This window comes from Elgaria multicarinata, chromosome 7, assembly GCF_023053635.1.
Source record: "Elgaria multicarinata webbii isolate HBS135686 ecotype San Diego chromosome 7, rElgMul1.1.pri, whole genome shotgun sequence".
In the NCBI taxonomy this organism is placed as follows: domain Eukaryota; kingdom Metazoa; phylum Chordata; class Lepidosauria; order Squamata; family Anguidae; genus Elgaria; species Elgaria multicarinata.
The window spans coordinates 52674879-52696226 of record NC_086177.1 but is presented as its reverse complement, the minus strand read 5'-3'; the positions used below and the strand labels follow the sequence as shown (position 1 = coordinate 52696226).

Sequence of the window (21348 nt, the reverse complement as noted above, 5' to 3'; positions counted from 1 at the left end):
CAAGAGGGGCAAGGATCCAGTACAGAGGTGGTTGCACGAACCTGTCCAAGCACCTTGTCAACATCCTCGACCTATACCAACTGAAATTCATCCAAGGAAACTGGACAAGGCTGTGCTCTGGATACTTTACTAGATTCACCTGCTATAACACTGGAGTCCTGGCAGATGCCAAAAAAATTATTCTGGCAGTGCCTAGCAAATTCATTACAGCGGGCCTCAGATGGCTCTACAATGTCCTTGGAGCCAGCATGTAATAGCCCCCGGACAACTCTGAAAAGCTCCGCTGGGTGGCAGATAGATGATTTGATAGTGGCAGCAAGATATTGTTTTTTGTTGCCCTCACTGCCCCTGAATATACCTTACTATAGGCACTTACCAGTGTTTGGTTGCATCCACTAGGAGTTTGTCTCCGTCTGCCCTCCAGCCATCTCCTATTTTGTTTCATTGCTCTCAGCTCTGGGGTATACCACAGAGCCATACGAGCTCTACGCAGGAGAGGGCACTCAAGAGCAATCGTGTCAACCGCCCGGGTCATTTCTGCATTCCACAGATCAACCAGGGTTTCGACAGGAGTGCCAACCCTGTCAGCCGGAAAACTCCCCAGAGCCCTTTGGAAATCATCCAGATCCATTAGTCTCCAGGGGCGGACCATCTTAATAGGTCCCCTACCCATGCAGAGGGGAAAACCTGCTGTAAGTCTAAACCTCAGCAAGCAGTGATCTGACCATGACAAAGGGACTGATGTGTGGTCCCCCACTTTAAAATCACCATCTCCATGTCCAGTTGTGAAAACCAGGTCAAGAGTATGCCCTGCTACATGCGTTGGGCTGGTGGCATGGTTGTCATGGAGACAATGAAATCCTGAGCTGCCCCGGATAAGTTGCCCTTGGCATAAATGTTGAATGTTACTGTCAATACAATATGTAAAATTCAATACAGATGTCATATCTTTATAAAACACTTCAAAATCGCACTTGATTCCTTGTTGATGAACAAGCATGTCAAATGAAAAGATATTGCACACTATTATGGATCACACAAAGCACTCTATTGGATTATATGTCAGCGTGAAAGAGAGTGTCTGAATGTCAGCTTCCCTTTCCTTCACCCCATGATTCTTGACTAAATTGGTTGTAGAGAAAGAGGTGGTTCAGAAATATACCACACTCCCTGTCCATTTCCCAGGGTAGATTGTTCCCAAGGTCAAACAAGGTGGCTTAAGCTCCAAGTCAGGCCAGAAGACAATTTGATAATGATCCAAATAATAAATATTCCCCAGGAAGACCTAGAACAGGGGCAACACTGTTTTTCCTTTACCCAAGAATGGCAAATTGGAAACTGTTCCATGGTTATTTAGGTTGGTGGAATCCAGTGAGGGCTTTTTCGGGAAGGGTTTCAAATAGCTTCCTCTGAACTTCAGGATTTAAAGCCACCAGGACCACCCCTTCCTTCAAGGAAGGACTCACAAGCTGTGCTACCCAGATGTCAGTCACCTATTGACAGTTTTAACTAGTGAAGAAGAGCAAAGATCAAGAACACAAATGGTCAATTTCACTCTCTAATTATCCATCCTCTTTTTTGGTTTGCATACATGCTGAAAGGTATCTGTTGACTTTCCTTTGATGCTGATATCCTCCTGGGCAGCCTAGCTAGGTTGGGATTAGAGGCACGGCTCTGATCCTGCCTGGATCCCAGAATACATTGCTAGGAGACTGCTATTATAGCCTATAGCCTTTGGCATACAGGGTTCCTCAAAGTTTCATTCTGTCCCCCATGCTGTTCAACATCTACACAAAAGTGTTGGGGAAAATCATTCAGAGAATTGGGCTTGGATATCACCAATATACAATATACTGCTCGGTGTCTCATTTCATCAGCTGATCTTGAACAGATAGTGAAAATCCTGCTGGTATCTGGCAGCACTTTCTGATTAGATGAGGGTGAAAAAGTGAAGCTCAATACAGATAACTTGAGATGCTATAACGGTACAACCTGTTTTTGGTGGAAATGCACTCCATGTGGAGCAGTGGGCTCATAGTTAAGAGTACTCTTGGATCCAGCCCAGCTCCTGTATGCTAGCTGGAAGCAGCCAAGAGTTCTTTTTACCAGCTAATGTATTCTGTGTCAGTTGAAACTTTTCCTGGAAAAATCAGGCCTAGCCTCTAAATAATTCTTGTCTTGTCACCTCTAAGTTAGCTTACTATAATGTCTCCTATGTAAGGCTGCTGCTGAAAACAATCTGAAAGCTTCAGTTGTTTTAGGATGCACCTGCCAAGGTTCTAACTGGAGCTGGTAGATTTATAGGTCACATTACGTCAATCTTTCACCAGCGTCACTTGTTATTAATTTACTTCCAGGCTCAATTCAAAATGTTGATTTTGACCTTTTAAAGCTCTAAACAATGTAGGACAAGAATATCTCAAGCAGGTTTATATGGATGCAGGTGATTGCAATGTCTTCCACCACACCATTGGATTACATTCTAGAGAGGTTTTTTTTTTTTCACAGTCTGAAAGAGCGTCCCAAGAGGTACACCTATCTCCATTGGTGCTTGCTTTTTAGATGAGCAGTGAAGGTGGCTTTTTCAGATGGTTTTTAATAGGGATTTGGCTAATTCTGCTACCTTCTTATATTTAGTTTAGTCTTTTAAGCTTTTGCTGTAATTTATTATACTACTTATTGTAGTGGTGGTGGTATGCTGCAAAACGTGCAATCAACGGGTCACAATCAAAGGCTGCACAGCCTCCCCAGATAGGCTTGAATTCCCTAGGCTTTTCACCACTTGGAACAATTCTATTAAACAGTAGTGTGTGAATGCAATGGTAGTGGATAAGTACGGCCTCTTCTCTACTATAACTGCCACAGAGTAGTTTCTAAAATGTGTTGTGAGTCCATGTTTGGTCAGATTTGTCATGAGTTTTTCTCCACTGTCTCCATCCATTGTCACTCCAGCTGTTGTTGCAATAGTTTCAGAGCCTCCAGCTTCTCAATAAACCAGGAGCCAAACAGGCCCTTCCCAAGAGGAGAAGGCATCTAAGATTGATTGTATCTCCCAGTTCCAGAGACCAATCAGAGCATTAGCAGTACTGACAGTTCTATCAGCAAGAAAATCTCTACAGCTGTCAGCAAACCAACTGTATTTATCAGCCTCTGGGGGTTGACAGTGGGCCTGTTCAGACAACATGCTAAACCATGGTTAGGTTGCTAACCCTTTGTAGCAAATGGTTAGTGCGCATGTTTAAACCATGGTTATATAGCCACCATGATTAGAAATGGTCACACGACATGCTACGTCATGGTTCACACAATACGCTAAGCCATAATGTTTCGCTCAAAATGCTTAACCACTAGCCTGAGCGTGTCTTCTGAACAGGGTCTATCTCAGTAGGTTCCCAAACTAGCAAAGTTGCAGGACTACTATAAGCCTAACTCTTATCAGGTAGTCATCTGTCCATAACAAAGGGGGCAGTTTAAGTTTCCCAACCCATATGTTGGACCAGGTATTAAGACTGCCCTGTGGTTGCCATTGCGACCATGAACATATGAATTTTACCAGTCATGGAGGCCTCAGCATAAATGTTGACGTTCCCAGAACTCTTAGCTGGGGTCTCAAACTCCACCCTTGAGTCCACCTCTGTCACCACAGGCAGGAAGACTGTTAGGGCAGTGAGGTTGTTGGTACAGTAACAGGATCCCTAATGTGTCTTGGGTGTCAAGCACAAAACTGGAAGACTGCCAGACAGGATGGCCCAGCAAGGGAAATGGAATTAGATAAACTACAGTGCTTCAAGTCTATACTGCTGCTGTACTAAATATGCCAGTGGACTCAGCTGGGTCTCGGTGATAGATGGCAGGCCAGGATCCTTCATCCAGGATCAAGACCTAGAATTATTTATTTAAAATATTTCTAGACCGCCTTTAAAGCCAGAAGCCCTCCTAAGGAGGCTTACATGTTAAAATCCGTTACAAAAAAATCCATCTTATAAAACAGAAAAACTGCTGGCTGACTTCCCCACCACCACCCCGCAACACACACACACACAAAACTTGACATTCAGCAACAGTGCCTTCAAGCTAAGGATTGCCGATAGGATATCTAGAATAACCTTGTCTGAGAGAGGACTGGGATGGGGACTAGGTAACAAATGTTTAACCTCCTTTTTCCCCAACTGGTGCATTATCAATTGGCCTGGTTCTGGGATAATGGAAAATAATTCCACAAGCAAACCTGCATGTTTGCTGGAAGTCTTAAAATATTGTTATGAATGATCATTTGGGGCAAAATTCATACTTCCTATTGCAATCTCCTCTGATGCAGTTGTTTAATTTTGGTGTTTGCCCTAATTGTCTTCTTACTGCTTGTGGGTTCAGTTGTTGTTGTATGTTTGTTTTTAAAGTAATGCTACATATGAATGAATGCAATTGTGCATTCCAATGCACTGTTAGAACTTTTGATATGGTATGACTAAGGATGGACAGGGAGTCTAGATGTCCTAGCAGCATCGTCCTCCTCAACCTTCTCCCCTTCCCTGCAAATTAGTAAAATGTTTTCGAAATAATCAGGAAAAGCCTCTTGAAATGAAGTGGAAGTAGATAGTGAACAGCCAAGGAATGTTACAAAAGATGTATCCAGTTATAAACAAAAGAAGGTTATCACCTGTTAAGAAGATTAGCTTTCATATAAAGCAACACTGAAGTGGAGCGCTAAGCAAAAGACATTTCCCAATGAAGTGTGTTCTTCTAAAGCATTTCCATGTGAAATCATTAGTTATTGCTTTAGTTATTAGGCATCTTAATAATAGTGTGAATTGTTGTTCTAAGTTTTTCCTAGGCATTTATTTAAAAGTACTATAAAGCTACCATTCAGATGCTATGAAATATCCAAAAAAAGTGGTGTGTCAGCATTTCTATCTTGCTCTTCCTCTTGCTCTCCTCCATCCCTTTTCTCCCATTTCTTCTTCATTCTGTAGATTCAGATCCGGGACATACAAATGAAAACTGGGGGGAGAGATTAATATCTACTTACAGGACATACTCAGGTAAATGGATTATCAGGTGAACTTACTATAGTTGCATTTTCCCCTATCAATATCATTACAATACTTATTTTTCTGTGCCAATGAATAGCCTGAAAATAACTTCCATAATAATATAACTGTAATGTGTGCCATCTTTCATGGGAGAAGCCAAAGTGACAGTTAACCTTGTAGAGGGGTGTATTTCCTTCAATGAAATCTACTCACATGTGTGGTGTAAACTGGCAGATATCCATAAATTAACCTCTAACGTCTTTAGGTAGAAAATGCTTTATATTGATTATAATTTTAATTTTACAGATCAAATAGAAGAATTAATACACAGCAAGTGTGATATAATGTGTATTTGTATACTCTTTGCTACCTAATAATGCAATCCTAAGTAGGCTCGGGTAGAGCAAAGCTGCAAATCTACTTCCTCATCCCAGGCCCTGCTGGGTTGTGATGGTCAGGACAGAAGTTGGGGAAGGGGGACATTTCAGCTGCTGTATCTTTTTATTCCCCCCCCCACTGGAAGCAAGGGGGGAGTCACCCAATTCAAGCTCCTTCAGGGGGAATGGAGCAGCTTTAGATCCACTTGATCCAAAACTGTCTCTGACCCATCTGACCCTTCAACTAGAACTCCCTGATTTGTGGGTTAGGATTTCTCTCTAAGATCATTAGAGTCTCTAAGTCTTATACTTTAAAAAAGTGTAACATATGTGAATCAAGTGTTGAGAAACAAGTAGAGGCTGGTGTCTCCATTGTCAGTGGGCCGTTGAATCCGCTCCAGGTTTTAGTAGAACCATTCAGCATATTGGATAATTCTCATGCTTTACTACAGTTGTAAACCAAAAAAACCCCAACCCTTATGCCAACCTTGCTATAAAAAAGGCATAAACTGAACATGTGCAATTGTGCATTTTAAACTCACCTAAATGGTAATGCCATCATGACCACAGGAATAAAATGGATATTGCTTCTACTGTTGTGATACTAAACTTATTTAATTTAGGAGTAACCAAAAGGATTATACATTTTTAAAGTAACAATAATAAAATTGAGTATCTGTAACATATACATGCCCTGCCAGCTGCCCCCTGACTATAAAATGTTTCAAAAAAAGAGAAGAAATTATGCTGCAACAAACATCACTGGTCCCAGCAGGGCCTGAGATGCCTGTGCTTGTCCTGGTCCTGTTAGCCTCGTTCTTTTCCAGTGACCGGCTGCTCTCTGGGAGAGTCATTTGGGAGGGGGTCTGGCCTGGGCTGCAAGGTCTAGCCATAGTTTCACTGCTTGCTAGGCTTAGAGGTCCACCAGAAGAAAAATAGGTAGGGAGAAAAGTGCATATGAGGAAGCAGTTCAGCACCTCTACCTCCCACCTGCACCTCATGTAGGTATTTAGTATTGACTTTACTCTGACATACAGGTCATGCCATCATCACTTCTACTTTGCTTTTTAGAATGGCCTCTTAGCCTCTCAATAATCCCATGAAGTACATTAGATTTTGCCCAGTGCCATGAAGTGAACTTCATTGCTTATCAGGGATTTGACCATGGCTGTTCCACATCTAATCTTACGTAAACCACCCAGATTGCTTTGGCTATGGGGTGGTATAGAAATGTAATAAATAGTAAAATAATAAATTATCGAAGGACAATGCTCTAGCCACTACATCACACTGACTCAGTTCTGGTAAGCAAAATAATTTAGAAAGAAGATTTGATGGTCTTTTTCTGCCTACAGAAGAAACCCATTTAGTAACTTCAGGAAATACGTTAAAGGGTATTTATCACCAATCTGTAGATCTGTGCTTTATCTGGAATGTTGGCAATAATTTGCTGTTCTTACAATTCTACTGATATTTCCAGAGAAAGAAGTCCCAGAGAAGAAGAAAATGAAAAAGGAAGCTGGAAATAAAAAAGCAGCACCAGTTAGCATTCTTTTTGGTTACCCACTCTCAGAGCGCAAACAGATGGCCCTTCTTATGCAAATGACTGCCAGAGATAACAGTCCAGGTAATACCAAACACGTCTTCCCTCTGTACGCATACCTGCAACCACAGGGGACTGGGTGCTGGGGGGCTGCTCTTTCACGCCATGGCCGTTAGCCTGTAGGGTGCCGCAAGTTTCTATGTTGTCCCCCATGCTTTTTAACATCTGCATGAAACTGCCGGGGGAAGTCATCTGGAGGTTTGGGCTGAAGTGTCATCACTATGAGGATGATACTCAGCTCTACCTCTTGTTTCCATCTGCACATCCCAGGGAGCCTGTGGAGGCTGTTTTGGGATGGGTGAGGGTGAACAATCTGGAACTTAATCCAGACAAGGCAGAGGTACTGTGAGTTGGGAATCCAACTACTTTGGACAGAGATTGACAACTGGTCTTAGATGGGGTTGCACTCCCACTAAAAGACAAAGTACGCAGTCTGGGAGTCCTAATGGACTCTGAGCTAATTGGGGAAGCCCAGGTGGCTGCAGTGTCCAGAAGTTCATTGTACCAGCTGCAGCCCTATCTGGAGAGGATGGACCTTGCCTCAGTTATCCACGCACTAGTCACATCCAGGCTGAACTACTGTAATGCGCTGTACATGGGGCTGCCTTTGAAGACTGCTCAGAAATTCCAGCTGGTGCAGAATGCGGCCTCCCAAGTATTGGTGCACTGGTTTCTGAGCCCAATTCAAAATGCTGTTTTTGACCTTTAAAGCCCTAAATGGTTTGGGACAAAGTTACTTGAAGTACCGCCTTCACTCATAGCAGCCTGCCCACGTGTTAAAATCAGAAAGAGAGGCGCTTGCCCACTCATGAGAACAAGTAGGTAGCTGTCCACACAAGAGAGGGCCTTCTCTGCAATGGCCCCACACCTTTGGAACAGACTCCCATTGGAGGTCTGCCTTGCACCGTCCTTGCAGGATTTTAAGAAGACTTTGAAAACATTTTATTTTACCATCTTCTTCTCTTAATGTAAGTACTGTTGTTGCTGCTATTGTCATTGTTGTTCTTGCTGGTTTTTACGGTTGGCTTTTATTGTTTTTAATTGCTATTTTATTATGTTTTATGTTTTTATTGCTTTTAATATTTAAACTGTTTTTATGTATTTTATTGTCGTAAGCAAGTTATGATTTCATATTTTAATTTAGTAATTTTAAACTTGCAGTTTATTTTTTCTTCACTTTGTAGCAAAGGCTTCTTTAACAACACGTATTCAATTTTTCCAAATAAGCATAATAAACTTGAAAGCTTAACAACTTGTTCTAAAAGTTTATCATAAAATTAATATCTGAAAACAAAACCTGAGGTCAGATATGAAGTTATTTTATTATAATCATGAACATTACTGTGCAGAGGGTATATGGATTGGTGTCATTCTGCTAATGCAAAGCATCTACTGCTTGCATAAACCCCATGTACAAGTGTCAAATCCAATACTTTGATTCCACTTGCTCAAGCTGCTGTGTAACTCATTACAATTTCATTGGGTTAGATATTGTTTGTTCTAGTTGTGCTTGTTGTTGCCATAGCAGTATAATACCATCTCTTGTACTTCATTCACTAGTGTAACATTGAATACAACCCAAAATGCTGTTTACTACTACAACTACTACTAATAAACAGTTTAGAGTTAGCTATGCTGCTATGTTTACTTTATTTCGTATTATACAGTATATATTATTTTTACTTTTCATGTACATGTTCTGGCATGGCCATCAAACAGCAATGTATCGAACTCTCTTGTTTTACAAATATTTAGAAAAAGAAGTAGTATCAACATTATTATTTTATTCACTTACTTAGATGTACTGTCTTGAAATTTATTTTGTAGATCCCAATCTAAATCATCCTTTACAGACACCACCAACACAAAAGAAAACACCAAGCTCTTCATCACGACAAAAAGACAAAGTTAACAAAAGAAATGAACGAGGGGAAACCCCCTTACATACGGCAGCCATTAGAGGCGATATTAAGCAAGTTAAGGAGTTAATCAGTCTAGGTGCAAATGTGAATGTGAAAGATTTTGCAGGTAAGTTTTATAGGTAGTCAATTTTTTAAAGACTCTCCTACTGTTGCTAAAGTTATTAGTCGTTATTATCAGGTGTCAAACTGTGTTCCAGATTTATCTTTACTATGCAATATACATGAGAAAAAATATTTGTGGCAAATTTGCACCTGCCTCCTAAACACATTTAGCTTAAGCAAGCCATATACATTTTAGCAGAATATACTTTAAAGTAGTGTGCCTTCAATCAAAACATTGGTTTGTTTATTATTTTGTTTGTACTGTCCAAGTCATTTCAATGAGCTAGTGTGGTGTAATGGTTAGAGCATTGGATTGGGACTTGGGAGAGCTGGGTTATAATCCCCACTTCGTACAGGATTTTGGGTCAGTCACTGACTCTTAGCCTAACAACCTTGTGAGGATAAAATGGAGAGGAGGACTGTGTGAGCCATCTTGGGTTCCTTGCAAGAGGAAAAAGGCAGGATAAAAATGTAATTATAATAACTTTATTTCTTAATGATTGCAGAGGAAGATGTTTGTGTTTAAAAGAACTCATAGCCCAAATTAGTAGAACTTTTATTGTTCGACAAAATCTTAGGAAAGCATACCTATCAATGAAGAGAATATTGCATTATGATTATGAACAGACACCACAATCTGATGAGCGTATAAAATAAGAATCTGAAATAATTGAGAGTTTATCATCAGTCTGTAGAACAAACACTCTGTACTAAGGAGTTGAAGGTTTTGGCATTATTATTGTATGCTGAAGAAGTACATGCTTCTTTACATGATAATTGATGTGGCTTGCAAATTGAATATTCCTTTTAAAGAGCATCATGTACTTCAAAGTGTGAAATGTTCAGTTTGGTGTGGGATGGGGCAGGGATGGGATTGATGCAGCATCTGAGCACCTTGTTCACAGATTATCGGTGAAGTGTACAAAAAATCTCAAGATTTATTGTAGTTTGTTATTTTAAAAAATAAAAACGTAAAGGACTTTATATTGTCTGCTTTGTTTTAAATCATTTTTATGAAATACTAAAAATCTGATATTGAGAAAAACCTGATGTTCTGACTTCTTTTGTAATAGGCTGGACACCACTTCATGAAGCTTGTAATGCTGGTTATTATGATGTTGCTAAGGTCTTGATAGCCGCAGGGGCAGATGTGAATACTCAAGGACTAGATGATGATACACCACTCCATGATTCTGCAAGTAGTGGACATAGAAAAGTGTGTACCATTCATTCATTAAATAAATAAATAATCCATGATAGGTGTAATGATCACAGCTAGCTAAGCATAGTATAACAGAGCAATACTATATACCAATTACGGCCAGGGGTGGGGGTGATATACTGCTACTATGCTGGGTTGAATTGGGGAAACACCACTTGAAAAATTCAAAAGTCTTGGGAAAATAGGAAACACACCTCTAGCATCCCTGGAAGTACTTCTAGAGCCTGCCAATCAGGGACTGTGCCTGTGACAACTTCCAAATGCTGTCCATGCACACGAGCCAATGAACTCACAATGACAAGGATGTACCTCCAGTACACAATTCTGTATCACAACATGTAATGATGCCATAGCGCCCCAATCCATCAGCCTCAGTGGCACAATCAGCAGCAAGCCTGGTACTGCAAGCTCTGAGACATCCCAACAGTTGGGGGTTCAAATCCCCTTATGCTTCCCATAGTCATATTTTTGGAACACAACATGCAAAGGGAAGGAAGGAGAACCCACACAGTTCAGGACTCAAATAGCTCCCTTGGCAAGAGGCTCTGCAGATAGCGCATACAGCCCTCCTGGGACAAGAGTTCCACCCAGGGAGGAAAATAGTTTTAACAAGCAGCCAAGGGTAGGGTCCAGGATCTGCAACTAGGGTAGAGTCAGACACATGCTTACAGCAGCAAGCAGGAAATGGAGACGAAGGCCAAATACGGCTCCATTGACCTTTTGCTCCTGGCCCAAAATAGTCACATTAGGAGCAAAAGGAAGGGAGCTCCCATAACTCAAACACACACTTGAGGCTCCACAGAGCAGTTGCCTAACCACTCAGCCACATTAGAAGATATAATGAGATGCATCATGGGACATTTATCAGCCCCGAGGCTCAATATCCTGTTATGGAATGCAGGGGCTGCAGGAAGCGCCTTGGTGGGGTGGAACAGCTCATGTTTTACATCCAGGGGATTCCATGTTTAAATTCAGGTAAAATCCCACACTATGTAAGGTGAGAAGGGCCCCTCACACTCCCAAGCAGCGCTAAGCCAATCAGTTGGAGAGCTGCATAGACCAATAGCCTGGCTCTTGCATGAACCAACCAGCCCTTTTGGCTCACTCTCTTCCCCAGCAACCCGCATGAACCATCTACCCCTGCTATTCTGCCAGATAGGCCAGCCCTGCTAGGTAGCCTTCAAACTGGCCCCATTGCCCCTCCCCACCTCTCATCTCCCCCTCATCCATACCGCCCTGCCTCCACTCTCAACTGACTGCTTCAAATACCTAGCAATGCCATCCATCCCACTTGTCTATTCTGAGAGCCCTGCCCCTCATATTGCAAGGAACCTGAGTGAGCTAAGAAGGGGGGCACTGCCCCTGAGTCAATCAGAGCACCTCCCTACCCCCTCACAGTCCCATCCTAAAAACAGCTGAAGCCAGATTCTACTAGGATTGGGTATTTATTGCTACCACTCTCTAGCAACAACAACAACAACAAATACATGTGGAAAAGTTAAAGCCTTTATTTATCAGCATCCAGTATCTGTCATGTTCTGCCAGCATATCTGTCATGTTGGTATTTCTTGGGTTCTGTCAAATCCTATATTCATTCAGCTAGCAGAACTTGAGAAAAGTCAGTCTTCCTTTATCAGCATAAAATAAGGTTGCTCTGTAAAAATAATAATTGAACAGTCGTATGTTACAGGAGTTTCATCTCTTTGATTCTTAATCTTTGGCAAAAAATCCAAAAATTGTTTTGGAGCAGTCACAATAAATTAGTGGAATGTTCCAGAATATGTGTGATGTGGATTTCAATACTGCTATTCTTCCTTCCTTCCTTTATTTATATAGGTTCATCTGGGTATATGGCATTTACAGAGTAAGACAGTATAAAGACAGATGCCTGTTTACAGTCTATTCACAGTCTGTTTACCTCCTTCGATCTGTTTTTATGTGATTTTAGTTTAACAAATTATTACATCTAATGTTTCAGATTGTGAAATTGCTCCTCCGACATGGTGGGAATCCATTTCAGGCCAATAAACATGGAGAGAGACCCGTTGATGTAGCAGAAACAGAAGAACTGGAACTATTACTGAAAAGGGAAGTTCCTATTTCTGATGATGAAGATGGTTGTTCAGGTCAGAAAATAACATTTAATTGCATTTCTTTAACAGCTGTGTGTGTGTGTGTGTGTGTGTGTGTGTGTGTGTGTGTGTATGTGTGTGTATACATACAATTTCCAAATGTTGTGTTATACTCTGACAGGTCCAGGACAGAATCCAGGTCAGGGCTATACAGTTAAGGACTAGTGTGGTTCTCATTGACTTCTACCACGTATCATGGAACAAAGTAAATGAGCTGTAATCTGAGATAGACTTAAAGGGGGCAAACATGCTTCTACTCCAGTCGAAACAATAGGATCACCAGGTACAGGAGAACACTTATCTGCATCTCTACCCCAATGATCTCCCTGAGTGGATGCATGCCTATTTTCTCCTATATAAATGAATGGCTGTTATCAATCGCTATAGAAAAAGTAAAGTGTTACACTAAGGGCAGTTTTGAGGTGGAGAGAAAATTTGTCCACCACCTTGATGCTGAGCAGCCTGGCCACCACAGGCAAGGATTTTCTCTGGAGGACCCATAACTCTGAAAAATAGAAAGCTGTCTCATGCCAAGTTAGACTTTTGGTTCATCTAGCTTAGTATTGCCCCTTACCAGGTCCTCTGCAGGCTGGATGACATCAGTGAGCATCAGCACGTTACCCATTGTTCATTTCTCCATGCTGAGAGCTATGGAATTCTATGCCTGGTGGAAGAGAGTCAGCTGATGTCGGAAGAAGGAGCTGCTTTCCGCAGCACCGGCTTCGCTCTTTGTCCCCACGGGGGTGGCCTGCACTGCAAGAAAAGACTCAGCTGGCACTGGGAAGAGCAGCAACTCCTCCCAGGGCAGGGCATTTCCCTCTCTGCATGCGATGCACATCATCCCCAGCTGACATGTTTTCATCTGACAGCATACAGGGATGGAATTTCCCTCATACTGGGCATCCCTGCAGGGTCGTGGATTGTTTCTAGGTGCAGCAGCTATTGGGAGATCTCAGGGTAGGATGGTGCAATAAAAGTCTTTCCCCAGTCTCCAGATATTCCACCTGCTGCACTTTGCTGCTGTTTATTTGATTTTCTATTTAAGTTGTTTATAGGAAAAGAAAAAAAAGGTGTTCTATTATGTGCCTGTTTTACGTTTACTGTAATTAAGCTTTGGTAGCTAAATATAATACTGTGAAGTTGCCAAGGAAGGTATTGGGAATTATTTGTTTAAAGTTGGAAGCTTGGGAGGAATTAACTTTTAACAGAGATCAGATGGTGTGACCTTCTGGTATGTCTTCACATTTACCTTGCTAACTAGAACAGGCTGCAAGACCCCCTTATGCCTATATCGCTCAGAGATAGCAGGGCGACCACTCCCATGTCTTTTACTATTGTGCGCACAGGAGGAGTTTCCTTAAATTCCTTAATAATTTGCTTTGCATGTTTGCTGAGCAGTCTATCTCATAGGCAGACCAAATTCCTATGTAGGCAAGGCAATCACATCTACTCCAGTTTCAAATTCAACATATTAATTAAAGAACCAAGAAGCGAGAAATTCAGGAATAGTCAGTTGCTTTTAAAAATGAAATGAAACAACAAACTAGCACGCTAAAACTTATTAATCGAGATCCTAAGAGTAACTCACCAAAGCAGCTTACAGGAGTTGTCCCCCTGACAAGGCTGGTGCCAGACTATTTTGCGCCTTAGACAAGACGAGCTACTTGCACCCCCAGCCAAATCGCCAACTTGCAGCATCTGTCCTTCCCATCCTCAATGAGGGCGTCTCCATCCAACGCCTTCTCCCTGTGCTTTTCAGGGCAGGCGGGCTGGGGGGGGGGGGCTTGGCGAGAGGCTGCCAGCCTTTACACAGAGACTTGACCGCACAGTTCGCTTCATGTCTACTCAGAAGTAAGCCCCATCATGGCATTCAACAGTACTCATCTTAAGTAGGTGCGAACTGGGAGTGCAGCTTTAGGGACTTTCCTCCTCTTGATAAGCCCCGTCCAGCCCCAACCTTAGAGCGCAATGATACCCACATGGCCACCTTTTTACCCGGGGTCCTTTCAAAGGGCTTGGTACCATGGTCCCTGGCTCTGCACCACTTGCACTGGTGGCCAGCAGATCGTTCTCATCACTGCTTTTTTTAACCTCTCTGATTGATCGAAGGGCAATAAGGGAGCTGGCGGACGGGAAAGGAATGTGTCGAGAGTGACCTTGGGCATGATCCGCGGGTCCGGAGCGTTTCTGAGTCAGGCACGAAAGGGAAGGCGGCAGCTGCAGGGGGCGGGAGCTGGAGAGAAGCAGCACCGGCCAAAATTCCCCCTACATGTGCAGCTCTTAACAGCGGTTCTACCGAGTAGTAGACAACGTTAGTCCTTCTTACAGTAGACCCACTTAAATGAATGGGACTTAACTAACGTCCTATTCATTTCAATGGGTCTACTTTAAGTAGGACCGACATTGGCTATTAGTTTTCTGTTTGGCTCTGGCAAGCCCCGCTACCCTGCGCCCGCCCCGTACCATTGCAATCTCCGCTTTGCCCATCCTCCTCCTCTGGTCTCCTCTCTCAGCAGCAGCCTTGGCTGGTTCCTTCTTGGGCCTCGCATCGGGGGTAATGTGGGTGCCAGCAGGCTGGCGCTGGCTGGCTGGTGGGAGAGAAGGAGGGAGGGTCTGAGTCTCTTACTGCCAGGGCAGGGAACTTTTTCATCCAGCCCTCCGGCTCCACAACAGGGGGGAGGGGAGGGGGAGCCACGCCAATCACCCCAGCTGGGGATGGGCAACCTTACGGTCGCCGGACCAAGCCGGGTTCCTTCTAGAAACTTAACTGAGGAGGAAGAGCATTGCTGTGGGGGGCAAGGAAGCTCCGCCAAGGGAGCAACGCACATCGCTGTTACCGGGTTATGGTTCAAAAGAGGGAGGAGGAGTCGCCAGGGTGACTGCAGAGGCATTGAGACGCAGAGCACCTCGCAGAGCACGGTCTGCTGCTGCTCTTCTCACCGGCTGGCTCATTGCTTCTGCTGCTGTGCAGTCAGTTCAGCCAGCCAGAATGCTGCCTGCGTGCCCCCTAAGGGGCGGCGCCCTAGGCAACCACCTGACCTGCCTACTCCTGGCACCAGCCCTGCCTCCTGAGCCTCCAGAATGTCTAAGAGTTTTGCTGGGACTCTTAGCTCAGGAGCCAAAAGCCAGAATTCCACAGTGTAAATATTTCTGTGGGGGCTAGGCAGCTTCCCATAAAGGGAAAATTTAAAATGACCAATAGCCTGGTGGACTTGGTCATACATCCTCCTAGTGATCTTTACAGTGTGTCATTAACATACACTGAGCCATGGAAGAAATGTGTAGAAATGTAAATTCTGGATCTATCACAGTCTGGCCATGTTTTTTTTTCCACAGGCCTTTTCAGAAAGAGGGTGAGGAAGTAAGGTTGGGTTAGTTACAGATAGCATTTCTAATAGTTACCAGAGTGAAAAGCCCTTTTCTTTAGAACATTAAGGCTGCAATCCTAAATCTATTTATCTAGGAGTAAGCCCTACTGAACTCAATGGGACTTATATCTGAGTAGACATGTATAGGATTGCACTGTAAATGACTAAGAATTCAGGGAGAGATGCTAAGGTAATTAGATTTATCAGTGTAAAGAAAAATCTGTTTCTTTTTTCTGTTAAAATAAATTTGTAAGCATATGGAATCTTCATTGTATATTAGATCCAAAGCAGTCCAACAAATTTCCTTACATTTTTAAAAATAAATTCCAGGTCCCATCTGTTGTTATTACAATTATTACTATTATTAGATTTTTCCCAAGAGACTTCAACCTATTTTATCCTATAAGGATTTGGGCTAATGAAAACAAAAAACTATGACTAGAAATAGCTAAGGTCTTTTCACAGTTGTCCGTAATAGTAAAGAAATTAAAACATCATTAAAACTTTTTTTCATTTTCTGTTCTAGATCTTGAAGAGGCTCCATCTGTCAATCCTTCCAGTATAGATGGAAATGTGGATTCTGAGACGGAGAAAGAATCTGTAGTTAATGACAGCAAACATGTTCCTAATAAAGAACCACTTTCATCTGCTCTTGATGAATATGAGTTTAAAGATGATGATGAAGATGAAGTTAAGAAAATGATTGATGGCAGGCATATTCCTAGGAAAGATTTGAGAAAAGAGGATGAATCTGAAATAGAACAGAGCAACGTATTTCTTAAACAAGAAAAATTATCACTTCCAAAATCATATAAAAATAAAAAGCCCTCCAGAGTCTTGTATTCAAGTTCTGAAAGTTCAGATGAAGACATTCTTCAAGACAAAAAGATAATCTCTCCTTCATGTACTGTCACAGAAATGGCAAATTCCGATACAAAGGTTAAAAAAGAATATGTTTTCAATGAATATAAACAAAAAGGAAAAGTTAAAAGAAAACTAAAAAACCAAAGCAAAAATAAAGAGAACCAACAATTAAAGCTAGAAAAAGATAACTCTAGAGTGACAAACATGGGTACGGCTGTATTAGAGTCTTTAGACAAAAGCAGAGAAGAAGAGAATTTTCGAAAATCTTTTAGCCCCAAAGAGGATTCTTCTTTGCCCTTACTCCATATTACTGCTGGCAGATCCCCTAAACATCCATGTGGATTAATTGAAAAGCAGTCAACCCCCCTTAAGCAAGAGAATGTTAAAACTTGTTTATCTCCAGGAGGGTCTGAAATAACAACACCATCTGAATTAGCTCGATATGACCATAATACAGACTCTGAGTTTCTATTGGAAAGCTCCAGTGGGAAACCCTACAAGAACAAAGACAAAAGTAAGCATCAGAAAGAGTTTCTTTCAGAGTTTGGTGAAAAGTCCAGTCCTAAACTTAAAGAGGAAGATAATAGCCCATCCTTTGAAAGCTCTGAAAGTATGATGAAAAAGGTTGATAAAGAGGGGAAAATACTTAAGAAGCATAAACTGAAACATAAAGAAAGGGAAAAGGATAAGCACAAAAAGGAGCAGGATGGGGAAAAGGAAAAACACAAGCATAGGGAAAGTTCTAAGGAAGTCCAAAGGAATACTGAGTTTGATAGAGAATTTTGGAAAGAGAATTTCTTTAAAAGTGATGAGGCAGAAGATACGTCAAGTTTAGACCACGAATCTCAAACGTCAGAAAGGAAAACTAAGCTGGAAAAAGTGTTGATGAAAGAAGACAAATATGTGAAAGATAAAAACTTTCAAAAAGAAAGAAATTTTAGAGAGGAGAGAGAGAGAGATAAAAATAAAAAAGAAAATGACAAGGAGGAGAAAGCAAACGATATTAAGGAAGAAAAAGAAATATTCATTGATAAAGAAACAGAACTGTTTTGTTTAGGTGTTAGGGACATAACAACTATATCTGTGGTAGAGAAAGAAACAGACACTGAGAAACAGGAAAAAACCTCAAAGGAACATAGAGAAAAACTAGAGAAGCGGAACTCTGCTACTGAAAAAGTAGAAAGAAAAAATTCAGACAAGGAGAAAAAAATAAAATGTGAACATAAGTCAGAAAAAGATAAATCAGAGACCACTGAAAATGTTGAAAAGGTAAAAGAAAAAGAAAAGTCATATTTTCAGCCAACAGAAAAATCTCATAAAGAAAACGACAAATTAAAAAGCATTAATATTATTAAAAAGCTTGATGACAAAGAAAAAATCAAAGAAAAGCTTGACAAGAAGCATGACAAAGAAAAAAATGATAGACACTTGTCTGAATGCAAAGAAAAGCTTGGCAATGAAAGGAAATCCAAGGTTTCTGAAAAGGAAGGTGAATATCCAAAACTGGAAAAAGGAAAAAATAAAGAAAAGGAAACTGACAAAAAAGAGAAGTCCAAAGAACGGGATAGTTCAACAGTTGTAAATCTAAAGCATGTGCCAGAAGAGAAGAAGTGTAGTAATGAAAAAACATTGTCATTTAAAGAAAAACCAAAAGATGAATTGCTGAAAACTCCAGATGGAAGAGAGAAGGATAAAAAAGATAAAGATATAGACAGATATAAAGAACGTGACAAACATAAAGATAAATTGCAGCAAAATAATGTACTTAAGCTAAAACTTGAAACCGAAAAGCTTAAGTCTAAACCAGTACCAGCACTTAAAGACACTCGGCCTAAAGAAAAGAGATTATTAAACGATGATTTGATGCAGACAAGCTTTGAAAGAATGCTTAGCCTTAAAGATTTGGAAATTGAACAATGGCATAAAAAACACAAAGAAAAAATAAAACAGAAAGAAAAAGAAAGATTAAAGAATCGGTCCTGTTCAGAACTTAACAAAATAAAAGATAAGGACAAAACAAAACATGCACTTACTGAATTAAAAAACAAAGAGCTGATTCGTTCAAAAAGCTCAGAGTTGTCCGATGCTTGTGTGAAAGAAAAACAGTTGAAAGATGCTACAAGTAGTAGGTCACAGTCTGTTGACATAAAGAACTTAGCAGCTGGTGGGAAACCATCACTACTATTGGACAATAGCTTAAGTAGGTCCCCCAGATCAGAAAGTGAAAAGACAGAGCTGACTTCCAGATCAGTGTCCATGATTTCAGTTGCTAGCTCAGAGGATTCTTGCCATACTACAGTAACGCCTCCAAGACCCATAATTGAATACGATTCAGACTTTATGCTTGAAGGATCTGATTCTCAGATGTCTTTTTCACATTCACCGTTTTTACCTAGTGCCAAATCACCCGCTCATCATGAGATTGATAGTTTATCAGAGTTGCCAGAGCGCAATAAAGCAGCTATTTCAAGCAGACTTCCACCAACTTATGTTAGATCAGCATCTGTTGAAGATGTTAAATTTGTTATAAATGATTGCCGACCAGTTGTAGAAGTACGAAGATGCAGTATGCCAGCTGTTGTTTATGAAAATACAAAACAGACCCGAATGTTGGAAGAAAGTCACAGTGCTTTGCTCTCAGTTCAGAATCATAGTTCCCCTAAACATGAATCGTCATGCTGTAATTTGCTTGAAAAGGGTTCCCAAAATGGAATGTCAAACCTGTATTCCAGTTCTGCATCATCCCCAACTAGACCTACTGGTAACAAAACTAATGTATCAGATGCAGTCATTAAAAATGTTCCTTTGTCAAGCCCATCAGAAGAAAGTCATACACCTGTAGAGCAGTGTACTCAGAATAATATGACCTCATCAAGTAAACCATGGGATGTGCCTTTGGATAGATTTAACTCATTAAACGGTGAATGCACCTGCTCAAATTATGCAGGCTGTGAGCAACAAGCAGCAACTGTTCCAGCCATGCAAAATTCTGAAAATAAAATCATGAAAGAGCAGAAGAATTTGGAACCTTTTCTTCATCATGCAGAAAACATAACAAATTCCACATTACCAGAATCAGCATCATTTTTGTGTCTCCAGTCTTCTTGCCCAACTCGGATTCAGCCAATCATGGATACAGTCTATATATCAAAGCATGCAGTTTCTCCAGATGTTAGCAGCCAAGAGCCTTCAGTTGTTAAGCACCAACAAAGTGCCATTCAAGCTACCAGTTCAATCTTAGATGTAGATGCTAACAGTAAAAAGAAAATGGAAAAAAAAATCTTATCAAACAATAAAAAGGCAGATGTGCTTATCACAGTGTATCCTGAAAGCTTCACTAAAGATATTTCACAAAATTTTGAGAAGGATTTTACTGCAAATGATCCTCGCTTACATCTTAATGCAAGTTCGTCTGTAGTTAGTAAGCTCATTTATAAGACATCACAAGCTGATGAACTAGATAATAGCATGATAGATATTCAGATCCAAGGTGAAAAGGCCCATTCTGATGACCTCTGTTTATCCCATATGGCTGTTAATAAAAATGACATAGATCTGCAGGATCTAAATGTGAGAGCACTGAAAGGAATTCCAATTGACTATAACAGAAAACTTTTTAATGTAGACAACACAGAAAACAATTCAGTGGAAGAAAATTTGCAGCAGTGCCTTTCACCTTGTTTAGAAAGCCACTCACAGTTAACTGGACATGAAGTGCATAAATACAGCCCAACTATTAAGTCAGAATTGGAAGAAACAATAGAAGACCATAAAGCACAACAGTATGAAATTCCTCAAAGAATTACAAGGAACAGAGCAAATATGCTTGCTAATCAGAATAAGCAGAATCTTACTGGTTGTCCCCAGACTTCAGAAAGAGATTCTGAATCATCTGCCTCTATCAAAGGAAGGATAAGGCTGACTGAGGAAGATGATGCTCAGGCACATCATCCACGTAAAAGAAAGCTGTCACGTGTTCCTCAGCCTGTGCAAGTGAATCCATCTTTAATGCAAGCTAAAGAAAAAACTCATCAGTCTCTAGCAGCTATTGTAGACTCTCTAAAATTAGAAGAGATTCAGCCATACAATACAGAGAGAGCAAATCCATACTTTGAATACTTGCACATAAGGAAGAAAATAGAAGAGAAACGTAAATTACTATGTAGCGTTATTCCTCAAGCACCTCAGTATTATGATGAATATGTTACCTTCAATGGATCATACCTTTTAGATGGCAACCCCTTGAGCAAGATATGCATTCCAACTGTAAGTAACTGGATATTTGAGTTACAATAGCATGAATTGTTTGTTCTCAGCAATCAGCTAAACATCTCAGTTGTAGTTGTCTGAGACTGAGTTGCTCCCTTTGAAATCTTGCATGAAATCAAAATATCTGGTTTGCCATGCTCCTCATCATATCCCTGTAGCTTGCTCTATGGTGGCAATTCTCTCACTTAGGTATCAGTATTTACATTTTTTATAACAATAAACTGTAACATATATGAAAGAGAAGCTTTATAACCAATACTGGAACAGAGACTTTTGAAAAGCAATCATATCATTTATCGGTAGGGAATTATGTTGAAATGTACAGGGAGGGAGAAGGCCAAGACAGTGGAAGCAGCTACTGTTACAACACTAAGGAGAATTCCTTGTTTCTTGGTACAGACAGTTACAACCTTGCTTGCATTCACAAATAACACTAAGCCATGGTTTAGTGTTACATGG

General features: G+C 41.0%; 1 protein-coding gene across 2 annotated transcripts in view; it reads left to right on the top strand.

The window, feature by feature from the left end:
- ANKRD12 (ankyrin repeat domain 12) overlaps positions 1-21348 on the top strand; it is a 61233-nt gene that overhangs the window by 29533 nt on the left and 10352 nt on the right. For both annotated transcript variants that reach the window (XM_063130562.1, XM_063130561.1), the window contains 6 exons: positions 4971-5039; positions 6888-7034; positions 8838-9038; positions 10108-10250; positions 12235-12382; positions 16283-20886. In XM_063130562.1, coding sequence (XP_062986632.1) covers positions 4971-5039; positions 6888-7034; positions 8838-9038; positions 10108-10250; positions 12235-12382; positions 16283-20886 — 5312 coding nt within the window. The remainder of the gene's footprint in view (positions 1-4970; positions 5040-6887; positions 7035-8837; positions 9039-10107; positions 10251-12234; positions 12383-16282; positions 20887-21348) is intronic.